Source organism: Theropithecus gelada, chromosome X (genome assembly GCF_003255815.1).
Source record: "Theropithecus gelada isolate Dixy chromosome X, Tgel_1.0, whole genome shotgun sequence".
In the NCBI taxonomy this organism is placed as follows: Eukaryota; Metazoa; Chordata; class Mammalia; order Primates; family Cercopithecidae; genus Theropithecus; species Theropithecus gelada.
The window spans coordinates 90,726,439-90,746,532 of NC_037689.1; the positions used below are offsets into that span (position 1 = coordinate 90,726,439).

At 41.7% G+C, this 20,094-nt stretch overlaps 1 protein-coding gene across 13 annotated transcripts in view; it reads left to right on the forward strand.

Annotated features, from left to right (window-relative positions):
• ARHGEF9 (Cdc42 guanine nucleotide exchange factor 9) overlaps positions 1 to 19,553 on the forward strand; it is a 156,890-nt gene extending 137,337 nt beyond the window's left edge. For 12 of the 13 annotated variants that reach the window (XM_025372880.1, XM_025372878.1, XM_025372883.1 and 9 more), the window contains 2 exons: positions 10,419 to 10,487; positions 16,298 to 19,553. In XM_025372880.1, the coding sequence (XP_025228665.1) occupies positions 10,419 to 10,487; positions 16,298 to 16,479 (251 nt within the window). In that variant the 3' untranslated portion in view covers positions 16,480 to 19,553. The remainder of the gene's footprint in view (positions 1 to 10,418; positions 10,488 to 16,297) is intronic. The other variant, XM_025372882.1, reaches the window with a different exon arrangement.
• The last annotated feature ends 541 nt before the right edge of the window (positions 19,554 to 20,094 follow it).

Consider the following 20,094-nt stretch of genomic DNA (forward strand, 5'->3'; position numbering starts at 1 on the left):
TCCTTTTCTATTTTTCCTAAGTGTCGGCTGGTCTGAGAAATAAAGGGAAAGAGCACAAAAGAGAGAAATTTTAAAGCTGGGTGTCCGGGGGAGATATCACATGTCAGCAGGTTCTGTGATGCCCCCTGAGCCATAAAACAAGCAATTTTTTATTAGCAATTTTCAAAGGGGACGGGGTGTACAAATAGGGTGTGGGTCACAGAGATCACATGCTTTAAGGGCAACAAAAGATCACAAGGCAGAATGTTAGGGCGAGATCACAAGGTCAGGGCGAAACTAGAATCACTAATGAACTTCCGTGTCCCACTGTGCATGCACTGTCATTGATAAACATCTTAACAGGGTTCAAGACCAGAGAACTGGTCTGACTAGAATTCACCAGGCTGGAATTTCCTAATCCTAGCAAGCCTGGGGGCGCTGCAGGAGACTAGGGCGTGTTTCATTCCTATCTACACCTGCATAAAGCAGACACTCCCAGGGCGGCCATTTTAGAGGCCATGCCCTGGGAATGCATTCTTTTCCCAGGGCTGTTAATTATTAATATTCCTTACTGGGGAAAGAATTCAGTGATATTTCTCTTGCCTGTTTTCAGTAATAAGAGAAATATGACTCTGTCCTGCCCGGCCCACAGGCAGCCAGACTTTAAGGTTATCTCCCTTGTTCCCTGAAAATTGCTGTTATCCTGTTCTTAAGGTTCCTAGATTTCATATTGTTCAAACACACATGCTCTACAAACAATTTGGGCAGTTAACGCAATCATTACAGGGTCCTGAGGCGACATACATCCTCAGCTTGCAAAGATGACAGGATTGAGAGATTAAAGACAGGCATAGGAAATCACAAGAGTATTGATTAGGGAAGTGATAAATGTCCATGAAATCTTCACAATTTATGTTCAGAGATTGCAGTAAAGACAGGTGTAAGAAATTATAAAAGTATTAATTTGGGGAACTAATAAATGTCCATGAAATCTTCACAATTTATGTTCTTCTGCCATGGCTTCAGCCAGTTCCTCCATTCAGGGTCCCTGACTTCCTGCAACATCTCTCCGTTTCTTTTTATATAAATGTGCCATGGTGATGAAGGCTTGTTCGTTCTCTTGATTTTGACGCAGGATTCTTTGACTGGTCTGGCACACTAAAGATGAGCCGATTAAACAGAGAAACATAATTTCAAAATTTACTACAGTGGAGCCCCCAGTAGACTTAATCCAAGTGGTGGGGTTTAGTCCAGAAAGGTTTTCTGCCACCTGATCTAACGCCTCAACTCCAGGCACAATGGATAAATGATCTTGGGAGGCTTCAAAAATTTGTTTTTTTTTTTTTTTTAATTTAGTTCTGTCCAATGATAAATTATCTTCCCTACCCAGAAGGTGTCCTTTGACCATTTCCTATGAATGATCAGTCTCGTTGTAGGAATACAGGATGATACGGAAATCCGAAGTATTCCAATCACACTGCATTTGCATGCAATATTGGAGACTCACTACTTGATCTCCAAGCCAAATAACAGACTGTCTTAAATCATTAATTTGATTAGCCAATTTTTGATCAATGCTTTGTTGAGAATTCCACCTTTGGGTGGAATTGGCTTGCCAATCATTAACAAAATGAGCTGTTTGAATAGATTGATGTAACGCCATTTCAGTAGTGGTGGCCATTGCAGTGCCTATAATTAGGCCATGATCACAGCAATTAAAGTGAAAACAAATCTCTTAGATCTTTTTAGAATTCGCTGTAACACTTCATTAATTAAATGTATTGAGGGGGAGGATTCCCAAGGTCTGGGCAAGGTTACCAGAATCCAGATTCCTTCTCAAGCTCGAACCAACATTACACTTTTCCTGGAGTCAAAATGGGAGTTAATACAAGTGTATAAATGACAATTAATACATTGGACAGTTTGATTATTTGTCCAAATTTTGATACTTCCCACTAACAGCATGTACGGAGGCTTAACACAACTCTGTATGGGAACAGTCAGTTTAGAGGTAAGTGAAACAGAATGTCTGGATCTACGTTGATACTGAGAGAGGGGGATGGTAGCGGGGACACAGACAGAATAGTTTCCCCTTCCCATACTCGCAGCCCAGACATAGCAATAGCCAATTTCCAAAGTTCTGGGTGTTTGGGGCTCAGAATGGGGAGTATCATACGAGGCCTCGAGGTGGGAGGGGGTAAATGCCTTTATCTTCCCATTTTAAGGGAAAGAATGAGCTGAACCTCCTGTGCAAAGTAGAATGATGATTCTCGTTCTCCCAATAAGAAATAAAATAAGTAGCCTCCAGGCGTTTCCTTCCTCCAGAGGAGCAATTGTTTTTTAAATAGCCCTTTGGTGCCCTGCCTATTACTAAACCATATGAGTCATTTTTCAATATTACTGCATGTGAGTTAGCACAGTCTTCCCAAATTAAGGTTTTAGATGGGCCCTCAAAATTTTTAGGGCATGGTTTTACTGCAGGTTTATATTGAAAGTATGGGGTATCTCCCATTACTCCCCCTTTCATTTGTTTTAAAGGAGAAAGGGAGAGGCTATGGACCAAATGGCCCAGTTCCTCTGTAGCTGATCTTTCCGGAAGATAAGCAGCCCAGACTTGAATTTCTAGGTGGTACAACCAGGTGCATGTCTGAGGCACAGAGTGGGGTATTTATAACCCATGGTAATATTAAATGCAGTGCCTTCTTCTCCTGGTTGAGCAGGGCAACAGTCACCTGTAGCTCCAGGCATCCACACACTATTGTTAGTGTAGATTTCTACAGGAGCATCTCTCCAGGTGAGAGGTCGAATAAGTGGAGGAAAAGGCACTTAAGCCAAATAAGAATAATTTTGTGTAGCAGGTAAATCAGTGTGAGAGGAAACTGGTGAGACAGAAATTATAAGGAGGATAATCATTAAATAAAACCTGTTGTAAGTGAGATTCAGTGCTGAAGGAGGAAGAGAAGAACAGAGAGATGTTATTTTTAGGCTAATAGAAATGTTGAGATTTTTAGGTTTGTAAGGGGAAAAAGAAAGGTAATCAGGAGAAGTGGAATTAGTTAGATGGGTCTCCATTGCCATCAGGGATGATTGAATCAGACCTATTGTGATTTGGTGTGCCAGTTTTTAAGGAGTTAGCACAGATCTCACCACGTCTGAGGGCAGTCTCTGACACAGACCTCTTTTCCGTGTGGTTTTCGTCGTCAGTATTCACACGAAGCTTGAGTCTCCTAGTGGGTATCCAGACAGGGGATTAATGATCTCCTGGTGAAACACAAGCATATCCTCTCCCGCACATTATAATTGTGCCAGGTTCCCAGGTATTGGTTTGGGAGTTTTTCCATAACACTAGCTTGCCTTTGTTTAGGGAGAATTTTTTGCCTGTATAATGGCATTCAGCTACAGTTAGATTATTATCTTTAGGAACATTTTAAAGATTTAAAGTAAACAATGTTAAATGTAATTGGGAGTGGTGGGTAGTTAAATTATGTTTTTGTTGTTCTGACTGTTTGGACAATCGGACTTTAAAAGTGCAATTGGCCCAATCCACCACAGCCTGTCCCTGAAGATTGTAAGGGATTCCAGTAATATGGGAAATTCCTCATTGTTTCATAAATAAATCAAAAGCCTTACTAATATATCCAGGGGTGTTGTCTGACTTTATTTGATATGGAAGCCTCATAACTGCAAAGCAAGAATACAGATGTTTTTTAACATGGGCCGTGCCTTCCCCTGTTTGGCAAGTAGCCCAAATAAAACCTGGGAAGGTATCTACAGAGACATGCACGTATGACAGTCTGCCAAAGGAGCTAACATGAGTCACATCCATTTGCCATAAAGCCTTAGGAGTTAGGCCTCTGGGATTAATGCCAGGTTCCTGATTTGGAAGTACAAAAACCTGGCACTGAGGACAGCTGTGAACAATAAGCCTAGCCTGTTTCCAGGTAAGGGCAAATTTATCTTTTAATCCAGCAGCATTGACGTGAGTGAGATTATGGAACTCCTGAGCTTCTTGGGTTGCAAAAGAGACCAAACAGTTGACTTTGTGATTACTGGCAGACACAGGTCCTGGTAAAGTGGTATGAGATCTAATATACATAATATAGAAAGGGTGTCTACATTGGCGAACCGCCTGTTGTAACCTTGAAAATAAAGAAGCCAATTCAGAATTATCAATATGTTTGATAGTAGTGGTTTCTATGTTTTTAGTGGCATGTACAACATAGGCAGAATCAGAGACAATATTTAAAGGTTTGGGGAACTCCTGTAAGGCAGTAATGACAGCTATTAACTCTGTCTTTTGAGCAGAGGTATAAGGGGTAGAAATAAGCTTGTCTGTAGGACCTACATAACCAGCATTGCCATTACTGGAGCCATCAGTGAATACTGTAACGGCCTCAGGAATGGGCTGATCTTTGGTTAATCGAGGGACCACCCAAGACGTCATTTTTATAAAATCAAACAATTTGTTCTTTGGATAATGATTGTCAATAACGCCAATAAAATTAGCCAAGTGAATTTGCCACAGTACAGAATGTTGAAAGGCGGCTTGAACTTCCAGCCTATTTAAAGGAACTGCAATTAAATTCAGATCAAATCTGGAAATTTTAAGTATTCTACACCATGCCTGTCTAATTAGAGTGGCCATTTGATCTAGATAAATACACAGTTTTTGACACAGAATGAGGAAGAAAACACCACTCCACTAAATCATTATGTTGAACTAGTCCAATAGGGGAGTGTAATGAAGCAAAAACCAGAAGCTGAAAAGGCTGAAACGGCTGTACTCTAGGTAAATAGGCGGTCTGGATTCTTTCCTCTACGAATTCCAGTTCTAGTGAAGCCTCGGGGGTCAAAGTCCTGGGACTTCGGAGATTGGAATCTCCCCACAGCATAGAAAATAAGTTAGACAGTACATAGGTTAGAATACCTAAAGTAGGTCTTAAATAATTAATGTTACCGAAAAGTTTTTGGAAGTCATTTGAAGTTTTCAAAGAATCTCTCCTAATTTGAACTTTTTGAGGTTGAATACGTTGTTTATTGACCACCATTCCTAAATATTGAACAGGAGTGGTCTCTTGAATTTTATCCTAAGCAACGTGTAATCCAGCCTCTGTAACACGGCGGCGCAAACTTTGATAATGGTCAATTAATTCTTTATCAGTGGGGGCAGCAATTAAAATATCATCAATATAATGAAGAATATAGGCCTGAGGAAATTGGGCTCGAACTGGTGAAAGCACTTGCCTAAGCTGGCAGATTGTAGGACTATTTAGCATTCCCAGAGGAAGTACTTTCCATTGATAACGAGCTGCAGGCTTTTGATTATGGATAGATGGTACAGTAAAAGTAATTTTTTCACAACCCGATTTAGGTAAAGCAATATGAAAAAAACAATCTTTAAGATCAATAACTATGAGAGGCCAATTTTTAGGTATTAAAGCAGGGGCAGGCATGGCTGGTTGGACGGCCCCCATAGGTTTAATTATAGTGTTAATGGCCCTTAAATCAGTTACCATCTGCCACTTGCCTGATTTCTTTTTTACTAGAAACACAGGAGAATTCCAGGGGGAAGGAGAAGGTTCCGCATTTCCAAGTTGTAACTGTTCAGAAACTAATTGAGTTAAAGCCTCTAGTTTTTCTTTAGAAAGCGGCCACTACTCTATCCAAACAGGTGTGTCAGATTTCCATTGTAAAGGGACAGGATCAGGAGGTGTTGTAGCGGCTGCCACTAAAAAGGATAATGTAAACCAGCTCTGTCTTCTTTTACAGTAATTGGGAGGGGTTTAGTAATCCTTTCATGTTTTGAACCGAGACCGAGTCCAGGAACAAACCCCATGTTTTCCATCATACACAGACTGGGAGCACTATAAGAGTTATGTGGAATATTAATTTCAGCCCACCATTGTGCCAGCAAATCTCTACCCCAAAGATTAATGGGGATTGGCATGATATAAGACTGAATTGTACCCTTTTGACAATCAGAGCTGGTGCAAGGCAAGATAAATGTGCTCTCATAAACTTCCTTGGATTTTCCAACACCTACTAGTCCCATGTTAGCGGGATGCTTAAGCCAGGAGGAAGGCCATAAATTAGAGTAAATAATAGAAACATCAGCACCAGTATCTACTAGGCCCTCAAACTTTCTTCCTTGAATGTGTATGGTGCAGGTGGGCCGTTGTTTAGAAATTACAAAAATCCAATAAGCGGCCTTTTTGCCGCCGGAGCCCATCCCAGGGCCACGTGTCTTATCTCCTTTGTTTAAAATGATATTAGGTAGTAAAAGCAATTGAGCAATTGACTCACCAGTTGGAATGGAAACAGGAACCTTGACAGACACGATTAATTTAATCTCTTCAACAGAATCAGAATTAATGATACCAGTATGAATGGTGATTGCTTTAGCAGAGGTGGATGCCCTAACTAACACCAGGCCCACCAAACGTTGAGGTAAAGGGCCAGTGACCCCCGTGGGGACAATTAAAGGCAAAGAGTTAGGTAGTAAATGTAGAGGAATAGTATACAGAGATTGACCACCCCGCCCCCTTCCACGGAGGTAGACAAGCATTGTACTGAGACAGAAGGAGAGGCTGGGACCCATTTGGGTTGGCTGTAGGTAAATTTGTTTGTGCTGGTGGCTGCATTGGGACCACCTGAAGCGGAAACGCAACGTTGGTCTGAGTCTGAAGCACCCCATTTGATATCAGGGCCTGGGACCGGCCCCACTCCCCGTTTTCCTGGTGTTGTGGCAGGGATTTTCCATACTTACTTATAATTACTTGCCCGATGTTTACCTTTGCAACAATGTGGGCAAACAGTAGCATCAGCATTTGGCCGTGTTTGTTGAGTAGGCTTGGCCACTTTTAACAGTGCAATTTTTTCAAGTATGACCAAGTTGACTGCAATTATAGCAGGCTCCAAGAAAAGAATTAGTGGGACCAGTTTGGTTGGTGTCCTTCATGGCCCATGCCCATAAAATAGCTTTGTGGGTGTCTGATCCAATGCCTTCATAAGACTTAATATATGCAGGCAACAAACACCTCATGATCAGGTAAATTTTGTTATTGGATAGAACACATGACCATTTTACACTCATGATTCACATTTTCAAAAGCTAACATACAAAGGACAATACATTGAGTGTGCTCATCAGAGACAGATTTTTGAACGGTATCTTGTAATTTAGCTAAAAAATCAGGGTATAATTCAGAGTGACCTTGTTTAACCATGGTGAAAGAAACAGGAGCTTGGCCAGGAGCACGTAATTTATCCCAAGCTCTCATACACACCTTTGTTACTTGTGCCGTGGTAAGAGCGTCAAAGTTTAATTGGGCATAAGCATCAGAGAAACTACTGGAGCCTGTGAGCTGAGCCTGAGTAATTAGAATGCCATTAGTCTGACTTAGCTGAGCCTGCAAACGGGCCTCTTCTGACCACCAGGTACGAAATTGTAAATGCTGAGATGGGGTTAGAACAGCTTTTGCCAAAAGGTTCCAGTCTAAAGGAAGCAAAATGACCTCAGTACAAAAAGTTTCAAATACCATTTTAACATAACGAGAAGTAGGATCATACTGAGTACAAGCATCCTTAAATTATTTTAAAAATGTAAGATTAAGAGGTACATAACAATGCATTTGTACACCTTAGAAGTTAGGAGGGTCTAGCCTAACTGGATAAGTCCATGAATCTAATCCACTTGTTTCTTTGTTTTGGCATAATAAGCATTGCATTGAAGTTTCAAGAGTAGGCATCTGAGATGGAGTTGGCATAGAAGTGACAGGAAAAGCATGTGTAGATAAGGGAAACTGAGGGTGAGGGGGTCAGACTGGAATGAGAGTGTGAGAAAGGGGTATTGAGGGAGCAGAAGGAGCAGAAGTATACTGGTGATTACTGGCATCCATGTGTGAAGAAGGGTACAGAGCAGGCTGAGTGGATGGCAAACTGACCGGTTGAGGAACTGAAACGACAAGAGGGTGAGGGGCTGAAGTGGATGGGGGAGGGCCTGAATAATTATAGGTACATTGTAGTTTGGTCCCGGAGCCATTAGGTGATTCTGGAGGTTTGAAGAGAGAAGAATTTACATATATATGGTCCCAGGCTGTCTGAATCGGGGCCGCAGGAGCTACTGGTACCAGCTCTTCGTGAAAAGAAATAAGATCATCAGGGGGTGACCGTAATCCAAAGTCACCAGAGTTAGACATTGAATCCTCAACATTGTCAGATGGGGGAGGAGTAGCTGAAGGGAGAGAGGCTGTTCAGATAACAAAGTAAATGCAGGAGAGGATGGTTGAGGAAGAGGTGGAGGGTCATCAGATTCAGAGAATTATGGTAACTGTAGGGGATCACGGGATTGGTGTGGCATTAGGATGGCACTACCAAGGCCCAATCACCCCAAACAGTGGCGGGAACATAATTCCCTGTGGAGACCAGTTCCCAGAATGTTGCACCAACATGATCCCATAGTTCTACATCTAGGGTTCCTTTTTCAGGAAACTAAGGACAGTGTTTTTCCACCACCTTGAATAGAGTGACCATATTTTCCATGGTTATTCGGACACCGCCCTGTTCTAACAGGAGCTTAATGTAGCAGAGATAAGCATGACCTTTAGACTCTGCATGACCCATAGTTAACCTGGACCATACACAGACTACTCACCAGTCATCAGGGAGTCAAACAAGCATTTCTGTGGACAAAACCGATGATGTTTCTCCACACCTACCAAAGGGAATCAGGTTCCCATGTGCACTTGGGAAAAAAACCATGTGGGCGCCAGATATCAGAGGAAATTCAGCCCCCGATATTTCAACGTGGGTCCTTTTCTATTTTCCCTAAGTGTCAGCTGGTCTGGGAAATAAAGGGAAAGAGTACAAAAGAGAGAAATTGTGAATCTGGGTGTCCGGGAGAGACATCACATGTTGGCAGGTCCGTGATGCCCGCTGAGCTGTAAAACCAGCAAGTTTTTATTAGCAATTTTCAAAGGGGAGGGAGTGTATGAATAGGGTGTGGGTCACAGAGATCACATGCTTTAAGGACAACAAAAGATCAGAAGGCAGAAGGTCAGGGCGAGACCACAAGGTCAGGATGAAACTAGAATCACTAATGAACTTCCATGTCCCACTGTGTGCGCATTTTCATTGATAAACATCTTAACAGGGTTCAAGAGCAGAGAACCGGTCTGACTAGAATTTGCCAGGCTGGAATTTCCTAATCCTAGCAAGCCTAGGGGTGCCGCAGGAGACTAGGACGTGTTTCATCCCTATCTACACCTGCATAAAGCAGACACTCCCAGGGCGGTTTTAATATAAAATGTCCTTTTTATTTATTTTTAGATATTTTATAACTTCAGGTATGGTTTCCTTTTGATCCAGGGTTTATTCATAAGGCTATTACACTGGGTGCGGTGGCTCATGCCTGTAATCCTAGCACTTTGGGAGGCTGAGGTGGGACGATTGCTTGAGCCCAGGAGTTCAAGACCAGCCTGGTAAACACAGGGAGACTCCATATCTACAAAAAATAAAACTTAAAAACAATTAGCCAGGTATGGTGGCATGAATCTGTGGCCCCAGATACTCAGGAGGCTAAGGTCGGAGGATTGCTTAAGCCTGAGAAGTCAAGGCTGCAGTGAGCCATGATCATGATCATGCCACTACACTGCAGCCTGGGTGACAAAGCAAAACCTTGCCTCCAAAAAAAAAAAAAAAAAAAAAAAAAGAAGGCTATTCCTTCCAATATTTCAGATGAGGATTCTAGTAATATAATGTCTGTTTTTTGTTAAGTAAGCTGTCCTTTCTGTTGTGAAGCTTGTCAGAGTTTTTTTTTTTTTTTATCCTGAAGTTTGGGAATTATACTAGTCAATATGTAGATGTGCATCTATGTATGTTCATCCTGCCTGGGACTTAGTAAAACCTTTTACTCTTTCTACAGTAAGTATATATATATTTTTTCCCCTTAGCCAAGTTTCTGTTACTTCTTTATTACTATTTTCCATTTGATTTTTTCCTCCTTCTGAAACTTTTATTGTCTGTATATATATTTTCTTTTTGAATTATATCTTTTGCCTCACTATGTCCTTTTTTATAGTTTTGCTTTTGGTTACAAAATATTTTTTTTCCCTGTGTCATGCTTTATTTAACCATTCTCCATTAACAGACTCTTAGCCCATGTCCATGATTCTTTTTTTGGCTCTCTATTCTGTGATGTGCATTTTTGTAGCTAACTTTTTGTTCAAGTTTGTGACAAATTTCCTTAATGAAATTCCTAGAAAGAAATTACTGGGTTAAAGGGAATTTTTTTTTTTTTTTTTTTTTTTTTTTTTGTATTTCAAGATTTTTGTTATGTCTTATGTCTTACCAAATCTTTCTTACAGAAAAGTTTACTCATTTATACACTCAAGAAGGGTATGTGTTTCTCGTTTTAAAAATCATATATTTTTCTTTTTTAGGCTTTGAAATTTCTGAAAACCAGAAGAGGCAGGCTGCAATGACTGTGAGAAAAGTCCCTAAGCAAAAAGGTAAAGCTGCCTTTACCTCCTCAGCCCCACTCAGTCTCTGTGAAAGACTGTGGAATCAAAAGCTATATGCTTACATATTCCTAGGCCCATTTCTGTGCTGAGGTTTACTTGAGGGTGGTGAAGGAATATCCAGGTCCCTAGGTGTCCTTGATGACAGGGAGCAAATGGTTTTAAATGCTTAAGGCTAAGGAGTGAATGGTATAGGGTGTTGGTGTCCAAAGATAGCTCATTGAGTTTAGCAAAAAGAGAACCTCTGTTCCTCTTTTTTTTCTTACTTAAAAATAAGAGAAACTTTACTAATAATTTAGAGATCAATGGACAGTAGTATATATATGCTTTATTAGTAAGTATAGTTTGGGCGTGATGGCTAACGCCTGTAATCCCAGCACTTTGGGAGGCCGAGGCAGGCAGACCAGGGAGATCGAGACCAGCGTGGCCAACATGGTAAAACCCCTGTCTCTACTAAAAATACAAAAATCAGCTAAGCATGGTGGCACATGCCTTTAGTCCCAGCTATTGGGGAGGCTGAGGCCGGAGAATCACTTGAATCCGGGAGGCGGAGGTTGCAGTGAGCCGAGATTGTGCCACTGCACTCCAGTCTGGCGACAGAGTGAGACTCCATCTCAAAAAAATATATATATATATAAAGATATTGTTCAGCTTTCTGTCACTGGTCTGGGGGCACGTGCCAAATCAGGAGCCCCGAATCACAATAAAGAACCTCAAACTGAGCCAAGACAAAAGATTCAGATATTCTCTTTCTTTCTCTCAACTGCAAGCCAAAGTATTTAAGAAAAAATACCTTGCAAATCAATTCAAATCTGAAGTAAAGCTTTAGTTTCTCTTTTATCATGAACCAGAAGAAAACTACCATGCTCAGTCAAAGGGAAGGAACTACCTTCTGCTTATTAGAATACCTATTCAGTGTCAGTCACTTTATATAAGTTATTTCATTTGATCTTTATGATAATCCTGAGAAGCTGGGCAGTATTAACTATTTCTCAGATGAGGTAGCTGAGGGTCTTCGAGTGAAGTAACTCTGAATCTTAAATTGGCTTGACTCAGAGTCCACTGTTTTCTCCTCTCCATCTCAGGGTCCTGATGAAGCCCCATGCTTGGAAGAAGAGTTTGGTTTTCTGTCTTGCATCAATTACTGACAGCTGCTTCTATTACTGATAGCCATTTTCACTGTCCCCAGGTGTGGGCAATCTTAATGAGACCTTACTTTCCCCAGGCCTTTCCTTCTGCTTTCTCAGTCTGCTTTGTGGTTCTGAATGAATCATCATCCAAAATGATCAGATTCAAGTCTCCTGAAATTTCCAGCAGCCATGTAAAGCACTATTTTTTTTCCATTGAAGCTCCTTTTGATTGAGGCTGAATGCCTGTGAACATCTGATTTCCAGTTAAGCAGTGAACCTAGCTCTGCTGACTAGACATGCCTCCCCTTCAATTGCTTATTACTTCTTGCTCTTGGGAGGCCCTTATTGTCTCTTTTCCTCATCATGGGACTGTGATTCCCCTTATATAGGGAATAAGGCCAGCCTGAATTAGCCACCAAAAAGTTGGGAGTTAATTTACGGTGGGGAATTAACTCCCAACCTTTGATTGCTATAATAACATGTGAGAGATGGTGTTAGAAAGCAATCTGGAGTTAATATCAGTAAGGATATGGCCTATATTAACATAACTCTAAGATTTTGCTCCAATTCCTCAGACAAAAATGTGAGCAGAAAAGAGCCCCAGCCAACTGAAGTTTTCAGGCTGCAAAAGGGATACCGTCTTAACAGCTTGCCATTGTCTCCTGGATGCTCTCAACTTCTGAACTTTCTCACTCTGATTTCCGCAACTTCCACCACTGTATTCTTCAGCATTCTCTAGAGGGACAGAACTAATAGGATATATATACGAGTTTATTAAGGAGTATTAACTGACACAATTGCAAGGTCCCGCAATAGGCCATAGGTCATCTGCAAGCTGAGGAGCAAGGAAGCCAGTCCGAGTCTTAAAGCTGAAGAATTTGGAGTCTGATGTTTGAGGGCAGGAAGCATCCAGTATGGGAGAAAGGTGTAGATTGGGAGGCTAAGCCAGTCTAGTGTTTCTGTGTTCTTTTGCCTGCTTTTTATTCTGGCCATGCTGGCAGCTGTTTAAATGGTGCCCATCCAGATTGAGCTTGGGTCTGCCTCTCCCAGTCCACTGACTCAAATGTTAATCTCTGGCAACACCCTCACAGACACACCCAGCAACAATACTTTGCATCCGTCAATCCAGTCAAGTTGACACTATTAACTATCACATCCACCATGCTAACCTTTATGGTACTCCTTTATCCAAGCCCAGTTTCCTCAAGCATATCTGAGACTGAATTGTCTTTTCACTGAGAACACTTCAAACAAGGGAATATCTATAAAGCAACCAGGAGTTAGTTAACCAGAAGATAGCCCTGCTAACTCATGCCAAGCATTTTGGTCAAGGTCCTTCCCCACCCTATGTATCTCCAGGCCATTCCTTTCAGGGCCTTTCTTGTCTCCCAGTGTCTAAATACTGGGTTCACTTGAACAGTTCTTTCCTTAACAGCAATTCTAAAGTCTTCAAAGAAATTCATTTAGTTTCCTTCCTTCCTTCCGTCCGTCCTTCCTTCCTTCCTTTTTCTTTTTCTGAGATGGAGTTTCACTCTCATCGTGCAGGCTGGAGTGCAATGGTGTGATCTCGGCTCACTGCAACCTCTGCCACCTGGTTTCAAGCGATTCTCCTGCCTCACCCTCCCGAGTAGCTGGGATTACAGGCACCTGCCACCACACCTGACTAATTTTTGTATTTTTGGTAGAGATGGTGTTTCACCATGTTGGCCAGGCTGGTCTTGAACTCCTAACCTCAGGTGATCCCCCCGCCTCGTCCTCCCAAAGTTCTGGGATTACAGATTTGAGCCACTGCACCTGGCTTCATTTAGTTTCAAACCTCCCAAGATTACTGCAAATCTCCTCCCTTGTTTCTATTTTTGGTCTTCAAGACTCTCCTAGTCCAGGGCTGTAATAACTGATATATTTTGAGACTCAAGAGTGCCATACATGTGGAAGTGGTTCTCAAATGTAGGAATTCAGTAGTTACAATATGTACATGGGAAGAGCAAGAAGGGGTTCTTTAAGATAACCATGAAAGCTGGGTTCCTTGACCTTTTCAATGACCCATCGCAGGAAGTGTGGGGCATTGTTAAGAGGTCTCCAATGCAGATGTCACTGGATAGGTACTACTCTAGTGTCCCCTTCCAACCCCATCTGTAACACTGGGACATTATCAACTCAATCTACTGCTCTGGGACACGGGGAGCCTGGCTGAAATAACAGTAGAGAATATCAGTTCTAGCCCCAAGAAAGACCTTTTCACTTGACCTTTGTCTTTCACGCTGCTTTCATTTTAAGAATTAATGTATAACTTCTTGAAAGTTATATGCTAATTCCTGGTACATAAACCTAATTAATTTGATCAATATACAGCTCCCCATGGCTATGAGCACAGACTCCATCTCCAGAGACTTTGGGGCCAGCACAAAATCAAATGAGTCCCCTAGAATAGCTAAAATGGTCTTGAAAAAGAAGAATAAAATGTGAATAATCAATCCACCCAGTTTCAACACTCACTATATAGTTATATTAACCAAGACAATGTAATTTTGGCAGAAGGGTGGACATATTAGATCAACGCCACAGAACCCAGAAATAAATGTACACAAATATGCCCAATTAATTTTAAAATTTATTTTGTATTGATATGTAATAACTGTACATCTTTACTGAGTACATGTGATACTTTGATACATGCATACAATGTGTAATGATCAAATTAGGGTAATTAGGATATCTATCACCTTAAACGTGTATCATTTATTTGTGTTGGGAACATTTCAAATCTTCTGTTTTATTTATTTTGAAATATGCAATAAATTATTGTTAACTACTGTTACCCTACTGTGCTACTGAACACTAGAACTTATTCCATCTATCAAACTGTATTTTTGAATCTGTTAACCAACCTCTCTACATTTCCCTAACACCATCCTTCCAAGCCTCTAATAACCATCACTGTACTCTCTACCTCCATGGAATCCACTTTTTTAGCTCCTACATTTGAGTGAGATCATTTGATATTTGTCTTTCTGTGCCTGGCTTATTTCACTTAACATAATGAGCTCCAGTTCCATCCATGTTGCTGAAAATGACAGGATTTCATTCTTTTTGTGGCTGAATAATATTCCACTGTGTATATATACTACATTCTCTTCATCCACTCATCCATTGACAGATACTTTGGTTGATTCCATATCTTGGTTATTGTGAATAGTGCTGTGATAAACCTAGGAATTCAAATATCTCTTCAACATACTGATTTCCTTTATTTTAGATATATACCCAGAAGAGATTGTGGTTATAAAAGTGTAACAACAGTGATCCTTGTAATGATGGAAATGTTCTATGTCTTGACTGTATCCTGTTATAATGTCAATATCCTGGCTGTGATATTGTACTATAAGTTTTGCAAAATGTTACCATTGGGAAAACTGGGAACTTGGTAAAGAGTACACAGGATCTCTATTATTTCTTAAAACTGCATGTGAATCTGTAATGATTTCAAATAAGTGCTTTTTTTAAAAAAAAAAAAATCAAATTAGTACTCACAAAACTCCCTCTCTAATATCTCTGTATTGTCTCTTGGCATTCAATACCCTAATACTTCTGATACCACCTTGCAAAACTAGCTCTTAGAAAAGAATCTGATCTTTCTCACTGAAGTGCCAATGGCTGATGATGGCTTAAATGATACTACTTACAGAGTAAAGGAACTTAGTCATCAAGCAAAGACAAAGTAACTGTAATGTTGGAATTTCAGACCCTGAGTAGAAGATGAGGAAGGTATTTGGGAGCAGCAGAGAAGCCTTCCTGGCATGTCTGAATTGTATGCTGTATGTCTCGTCCTATTCTGCTGTGAATGTAGATCAGGATTAAACTTTCACTTTAGGCCTCCAGGTTCCTGGTATCCTCCATTAATGTGGATTTTGCTTTGATGGTTGCAAACCTATCTACAAATGTTGAGAAGTCTTTTAATGTTAGTGTCATTTAAGCTATTCAGTTGGAAAAGACACACATATATTCTGTCTTCCTTGCTCCCCATGAATTATACCTTCTGATAGTAAGTTTACTTTCTCCTTCACCCACTAATGTCAATTCCCTATTAAATGCAGGTTCATCACTCTCAACCCAGGACAGAACACTAAATCACTTGTACCTTATGCTTTTAGAAAATTTCTCCCAGAAACTTATCCTGAAGTCAATAGTTCTTAACCAGGCTCTTTTAAAACTTCCAGGGGGGACCTGGAAAAGGAGAAATAGAGTGTGTTGGGTTCTTCGCAGGACCAAGCCCTGCATAAGGGATTCTGGTGTCTTGGAAAGAGCTCTGAACTGAGAAGTAAAACAATGTAGGTTCTAACCCTTGCTTTGTCACTAACTTACCATGTGACCTTGGGTATGACATTTCTTTTCAGACATCAGTGTTCTCACCTGTAAAATAGATTATAGCAATACCCAAAATTTCTTTGACACCTGACTAGATGTGGAAGTGTGTAGGGTTGCGGTAGTAACCATGGTATTGCAAAATCTGTTTGAAAGAGGAATTCTCCCCTTGGATGATTTGTAATACTAGTTTACACTCTCTAAACCAGTCTGCCTTGAGTTGTCTGCCCAGAGTGGTCACTGGGTAATTTGAGAAGCCCTTTGTTACATAACTTATACCCTTTCCCTTTGATGTCTCATCTACTCTAGGTGTCAACTCTGCCCGCTCAGTTCCTCCGTCCTACCCACCACCGCAGGACCCGTTAAACCATGGCCAGTACCTGGTCCCCGACGGCATCGCTCAGTCGCAGGTCTTTGAGTTCACCGAACCCAAGCGCAGTCAGTCACCATTCTGGCAAAACTTCAGCAGGTTAACCCCCTTCAAAAAATGATACCTACAGGGAGGCAGATAATTTTAAAATAAAGTAAATAAAATTATATTTATAGATGGACCTTTTTTCGGAGAAGCACTGTTGAAATTTATACACACACACACACACACACAGAGACCCTTGAGTACACATACACACACACACATACACACACACACATACACAGAGAGAGAGAGAGAGAGAGAGAGATAAGGAACAAAAGTGTTTTCTGTTTTTTGGGGGAAGTGAAATCTGTGGTTGGTAGGAAGAGGTACCAATGACTTCCAAACATGTGATCCCGTCTTAAAAGTTTTCCATTTTTACCCTGTCCCCCTTCCCTTTGCTTTCAGAAGTTGACATTTCTATTTATTCCTTTTCTTGTTAAGATAATCTCTTTGCTCCCCTGTGAGTGATTCACTGCCTTGTCATTACTACCATAGATGTTTGTATTTTTTTTTTCTTTTCTGATGATACTGATGTTGATGAATTTTTAATTTTATTTGATGTGGTAGAGTTGGGAGGTTTGGGGTTTTTTTGCCTCTTTTACTTTCCATTGAGGAAGGGAATGATCTCCTTTTATCCTCTCCTTCAGCCAGTCATTTTCAAATGTTCCTTCAGCCCTGCAGTTGCCCCAAATAACCTTTTTTCAGCATCCTCTGTCCTCAGTCATGCCAGTCTGGACATGCTCTGTTGTGCCCTGTGACATAACTGCTCAGTATTCCTATTGCTTTTACTGTGTTTTAGGTACTGTGGAGAGATCAAAAAACCAAACAGAAGCAGGGGAGTATCAGACTATAATGATGCTGAGTGGACTTCTGTTCAGGGAACATTTTGCATTTGGGCTGTTTCTTCTATCACTGGGGTTTCCCATGTTGCAGCACTGCTGGGTCATTGCAATTTTACATCTAGGGGTTAATTTGATCCAGGTGTTCTCTTTTTTCAAGTCACTTTTGTTATAGGCCTCCTCCTAGGCCTGTCTCTCCCTTAGCCCAAAAGATCTGAACTGGAAGCAAAGAGGTTGAGATTCTGCCTCCCAGAGGAGGGATTTACCTGCCCCCTAGTACCAGATAGGTTTAGGGCAGGGATCCCTACAGCAATCAGTTCAGTGTCCTGGTTGTCCCTGCTCCCATTTACAGATGTTTGGGCAGTGTTGATAGGAGTATGGAGGGGTTCAAGACAGAGCCCACCTGACCAAGATCATCAGCTGCCTTCAAATTACTGACCTGGACAGGGTCCAAGGCTGATAGTAACCTTTTACAAGAAAGAGCAGGGATGGGAACGGAAAGCGATAGCCTTGATCCACAGTATTGTACCTGCATTTTCTACCACCCCAAAATTGTGTGAGACTTCTCCCATTGTTAACAGATTGCATGGACAATCTTCCCTGGCTTCTTTCTTTCCCTCTCTCTTTCTTCTTTCTCCTGCCATCCTAGCACAGGAGGATTTTTGGTATTGATGTAGTTAAAGCTGTTCTGGCACTCAAAGAAGGCCCTGTTTCCAACATCCTCTCTTCCCAGGACATTTGGGACAAGTGAGTGCGGGACCCAGGGGCAATTTTCCCTCTGAATAAGGGGTCTGAGGCAGGGTTGCTACCCTTAGGCTAGCTTTTGGCCAGCTTTTTGCTTGGGAAAATTGAACTTCTTTCACAAAGAGGCAGGCTTCCTATGGGTGTCGGAGTACCTGTTTTTCCTCCACAGAGAGCCCTTTTCATGGATAGACCTTGAACAACAAAAAGGGTATAAAGGAATAAGGATGAACTCTGCTGTGGAGAGCAAGCCACTGTAGTGAGGAATGTGGAGATTGTGAGTCTGTCCTAAACCCCATAGGAGAAGACTTCATCATGAAAGGACTTCAGCTTACCAAGCAGCAGCCATAGCTGTGTGGAGGCTTCAGCATAGCTAACATGTTTACTGCTCTATGCTTCCTGATCCAGACCAGGCATTAAACAGCCTGGGAATCTTTTCTTTGTGGGAATCAAATTACAAGCTATTTAAGCTTCTATTCCATCACAACCAAGTCAGATTTGTATTATAAGTCAAGGATGAGCCTAATCTGGGGAGAGGGCCGGGGCTCGGGACTGGCCACCGCTGTTCAGCACATGACCTAACTACGTAAGCCTCCTTGGCAAGGCACCTGGTGCCCAGCACCCAGGCTAGAATATCCTGTCTGGCAAACAGAGTGTTTTGGTAGCTGTGCAGGCCTCCCTTCAGTGTACCTCTTTTTCCTACTTCTCACTCCTCCTCACTAGGCTTGGCCTTGACATGCTTCTTCGAGGGTTGGCAGCACACCGGGAGGGGATGCTTGGACAAGTTTCTGGGCCTACATTTCTTAACTAGGCCCTCTCATTTCCTCCCTCCTTGGGCCTTGTGCCCAGGGCTCCATGATCAGGGATATTACCTCTCAACCCTCACTTCTCTACTGAACCCACTGGCATCACCAGATGCCAGTAATTTTGAACAACAAGAAATCATCTCCCTGTTGGTTGGAGTATTCCCACAGCCTGTAGCATCAAAGCAGACCAGTGGCCAACAGCCCCAAGGGGAGCCCAATTAAATACCTGGGTTCAGTATCCTGACCTGTTGTGTCCTGACAGCAATGGTAACCCCAAGAATTCTGTAATCCTCTCATTTCCACATGGCCCCGAGCTCCCTTTTCCTCAACTCAATGAGGCCAGGATTTGCTCTCCAAAAGGCTTTGCTAATGTGTTCTATGGGACCTACTACAGGGAGTCCTAAGACAGACATCTAATTATTCTCTCTTTTTTTCTCCCCCTCTCTCTATGTGTATATTTCTAATGGATCTATAAGAACAGCAACAAGAGAGTTCTAACAATTCTAGTGTGAAGCCAAATAGTGATCTTTTAGTGCTTTGGGGATGGGTGGGCTGGGGTGGATGGATGGGCAACAGTGACTTTGATTACCCTTGCTGCTCTGCATTTGCCAGTTTGTTCTTCTGTTTCTTTTATCTGACTGTTTGACTCTGTCAAACAAGTGTCAAAGTTGTGTGTTAAAAAAATGTTTAACAAAAAAAATGTTGTAATGACACAAAGCCTTATGAAAATATTTATGGAGTTCAATAAAAGAAGTAAAAAGACACCTCCTGGCATAGCTCTCATTCCTGTGTGTGTGTGTGTGTGTGTTTGTGTGTGTGTGTGTGTGTGTTGCCAATTGTGAAATAAAGGGAATTTGCCTAGTATGAGGCAGCTTACCCCAATCCAGCCTTGACCTGCCAGCCCTGCTGTTCTATTCCCAGGCATCCTATGGGCCACCTGTGGCCTTCCATGTGTTTTCTGGAAGAGTGGACCACAAGGATTATGTTTGATCCTGTAGCCAGGGGCAGTCAAATGTCTTTATGGATGGGACTGTCCTTCATGTCACCCAGCCCTTTGATAAGACTTAAAGGTCCATTTCTGACCTTGCTCTTTTTCTTTATACCAGCAATTCCCAGTACTGGCCCTGGGCCCTCATGGAAGCTTAAAGACTGCCTTCTGAACCCATCTAGAGACCATATCACTTAGGAATTTGCAACTCTCAGTTCCTTCCTAAAGCCTTTGGTCCTGTCTCTTCAGAGGTAGATATCTTCCTTATCTATTCCTCAGAGTGGGTAGAGTAACCTTACTATTTCTTCCATCATGGT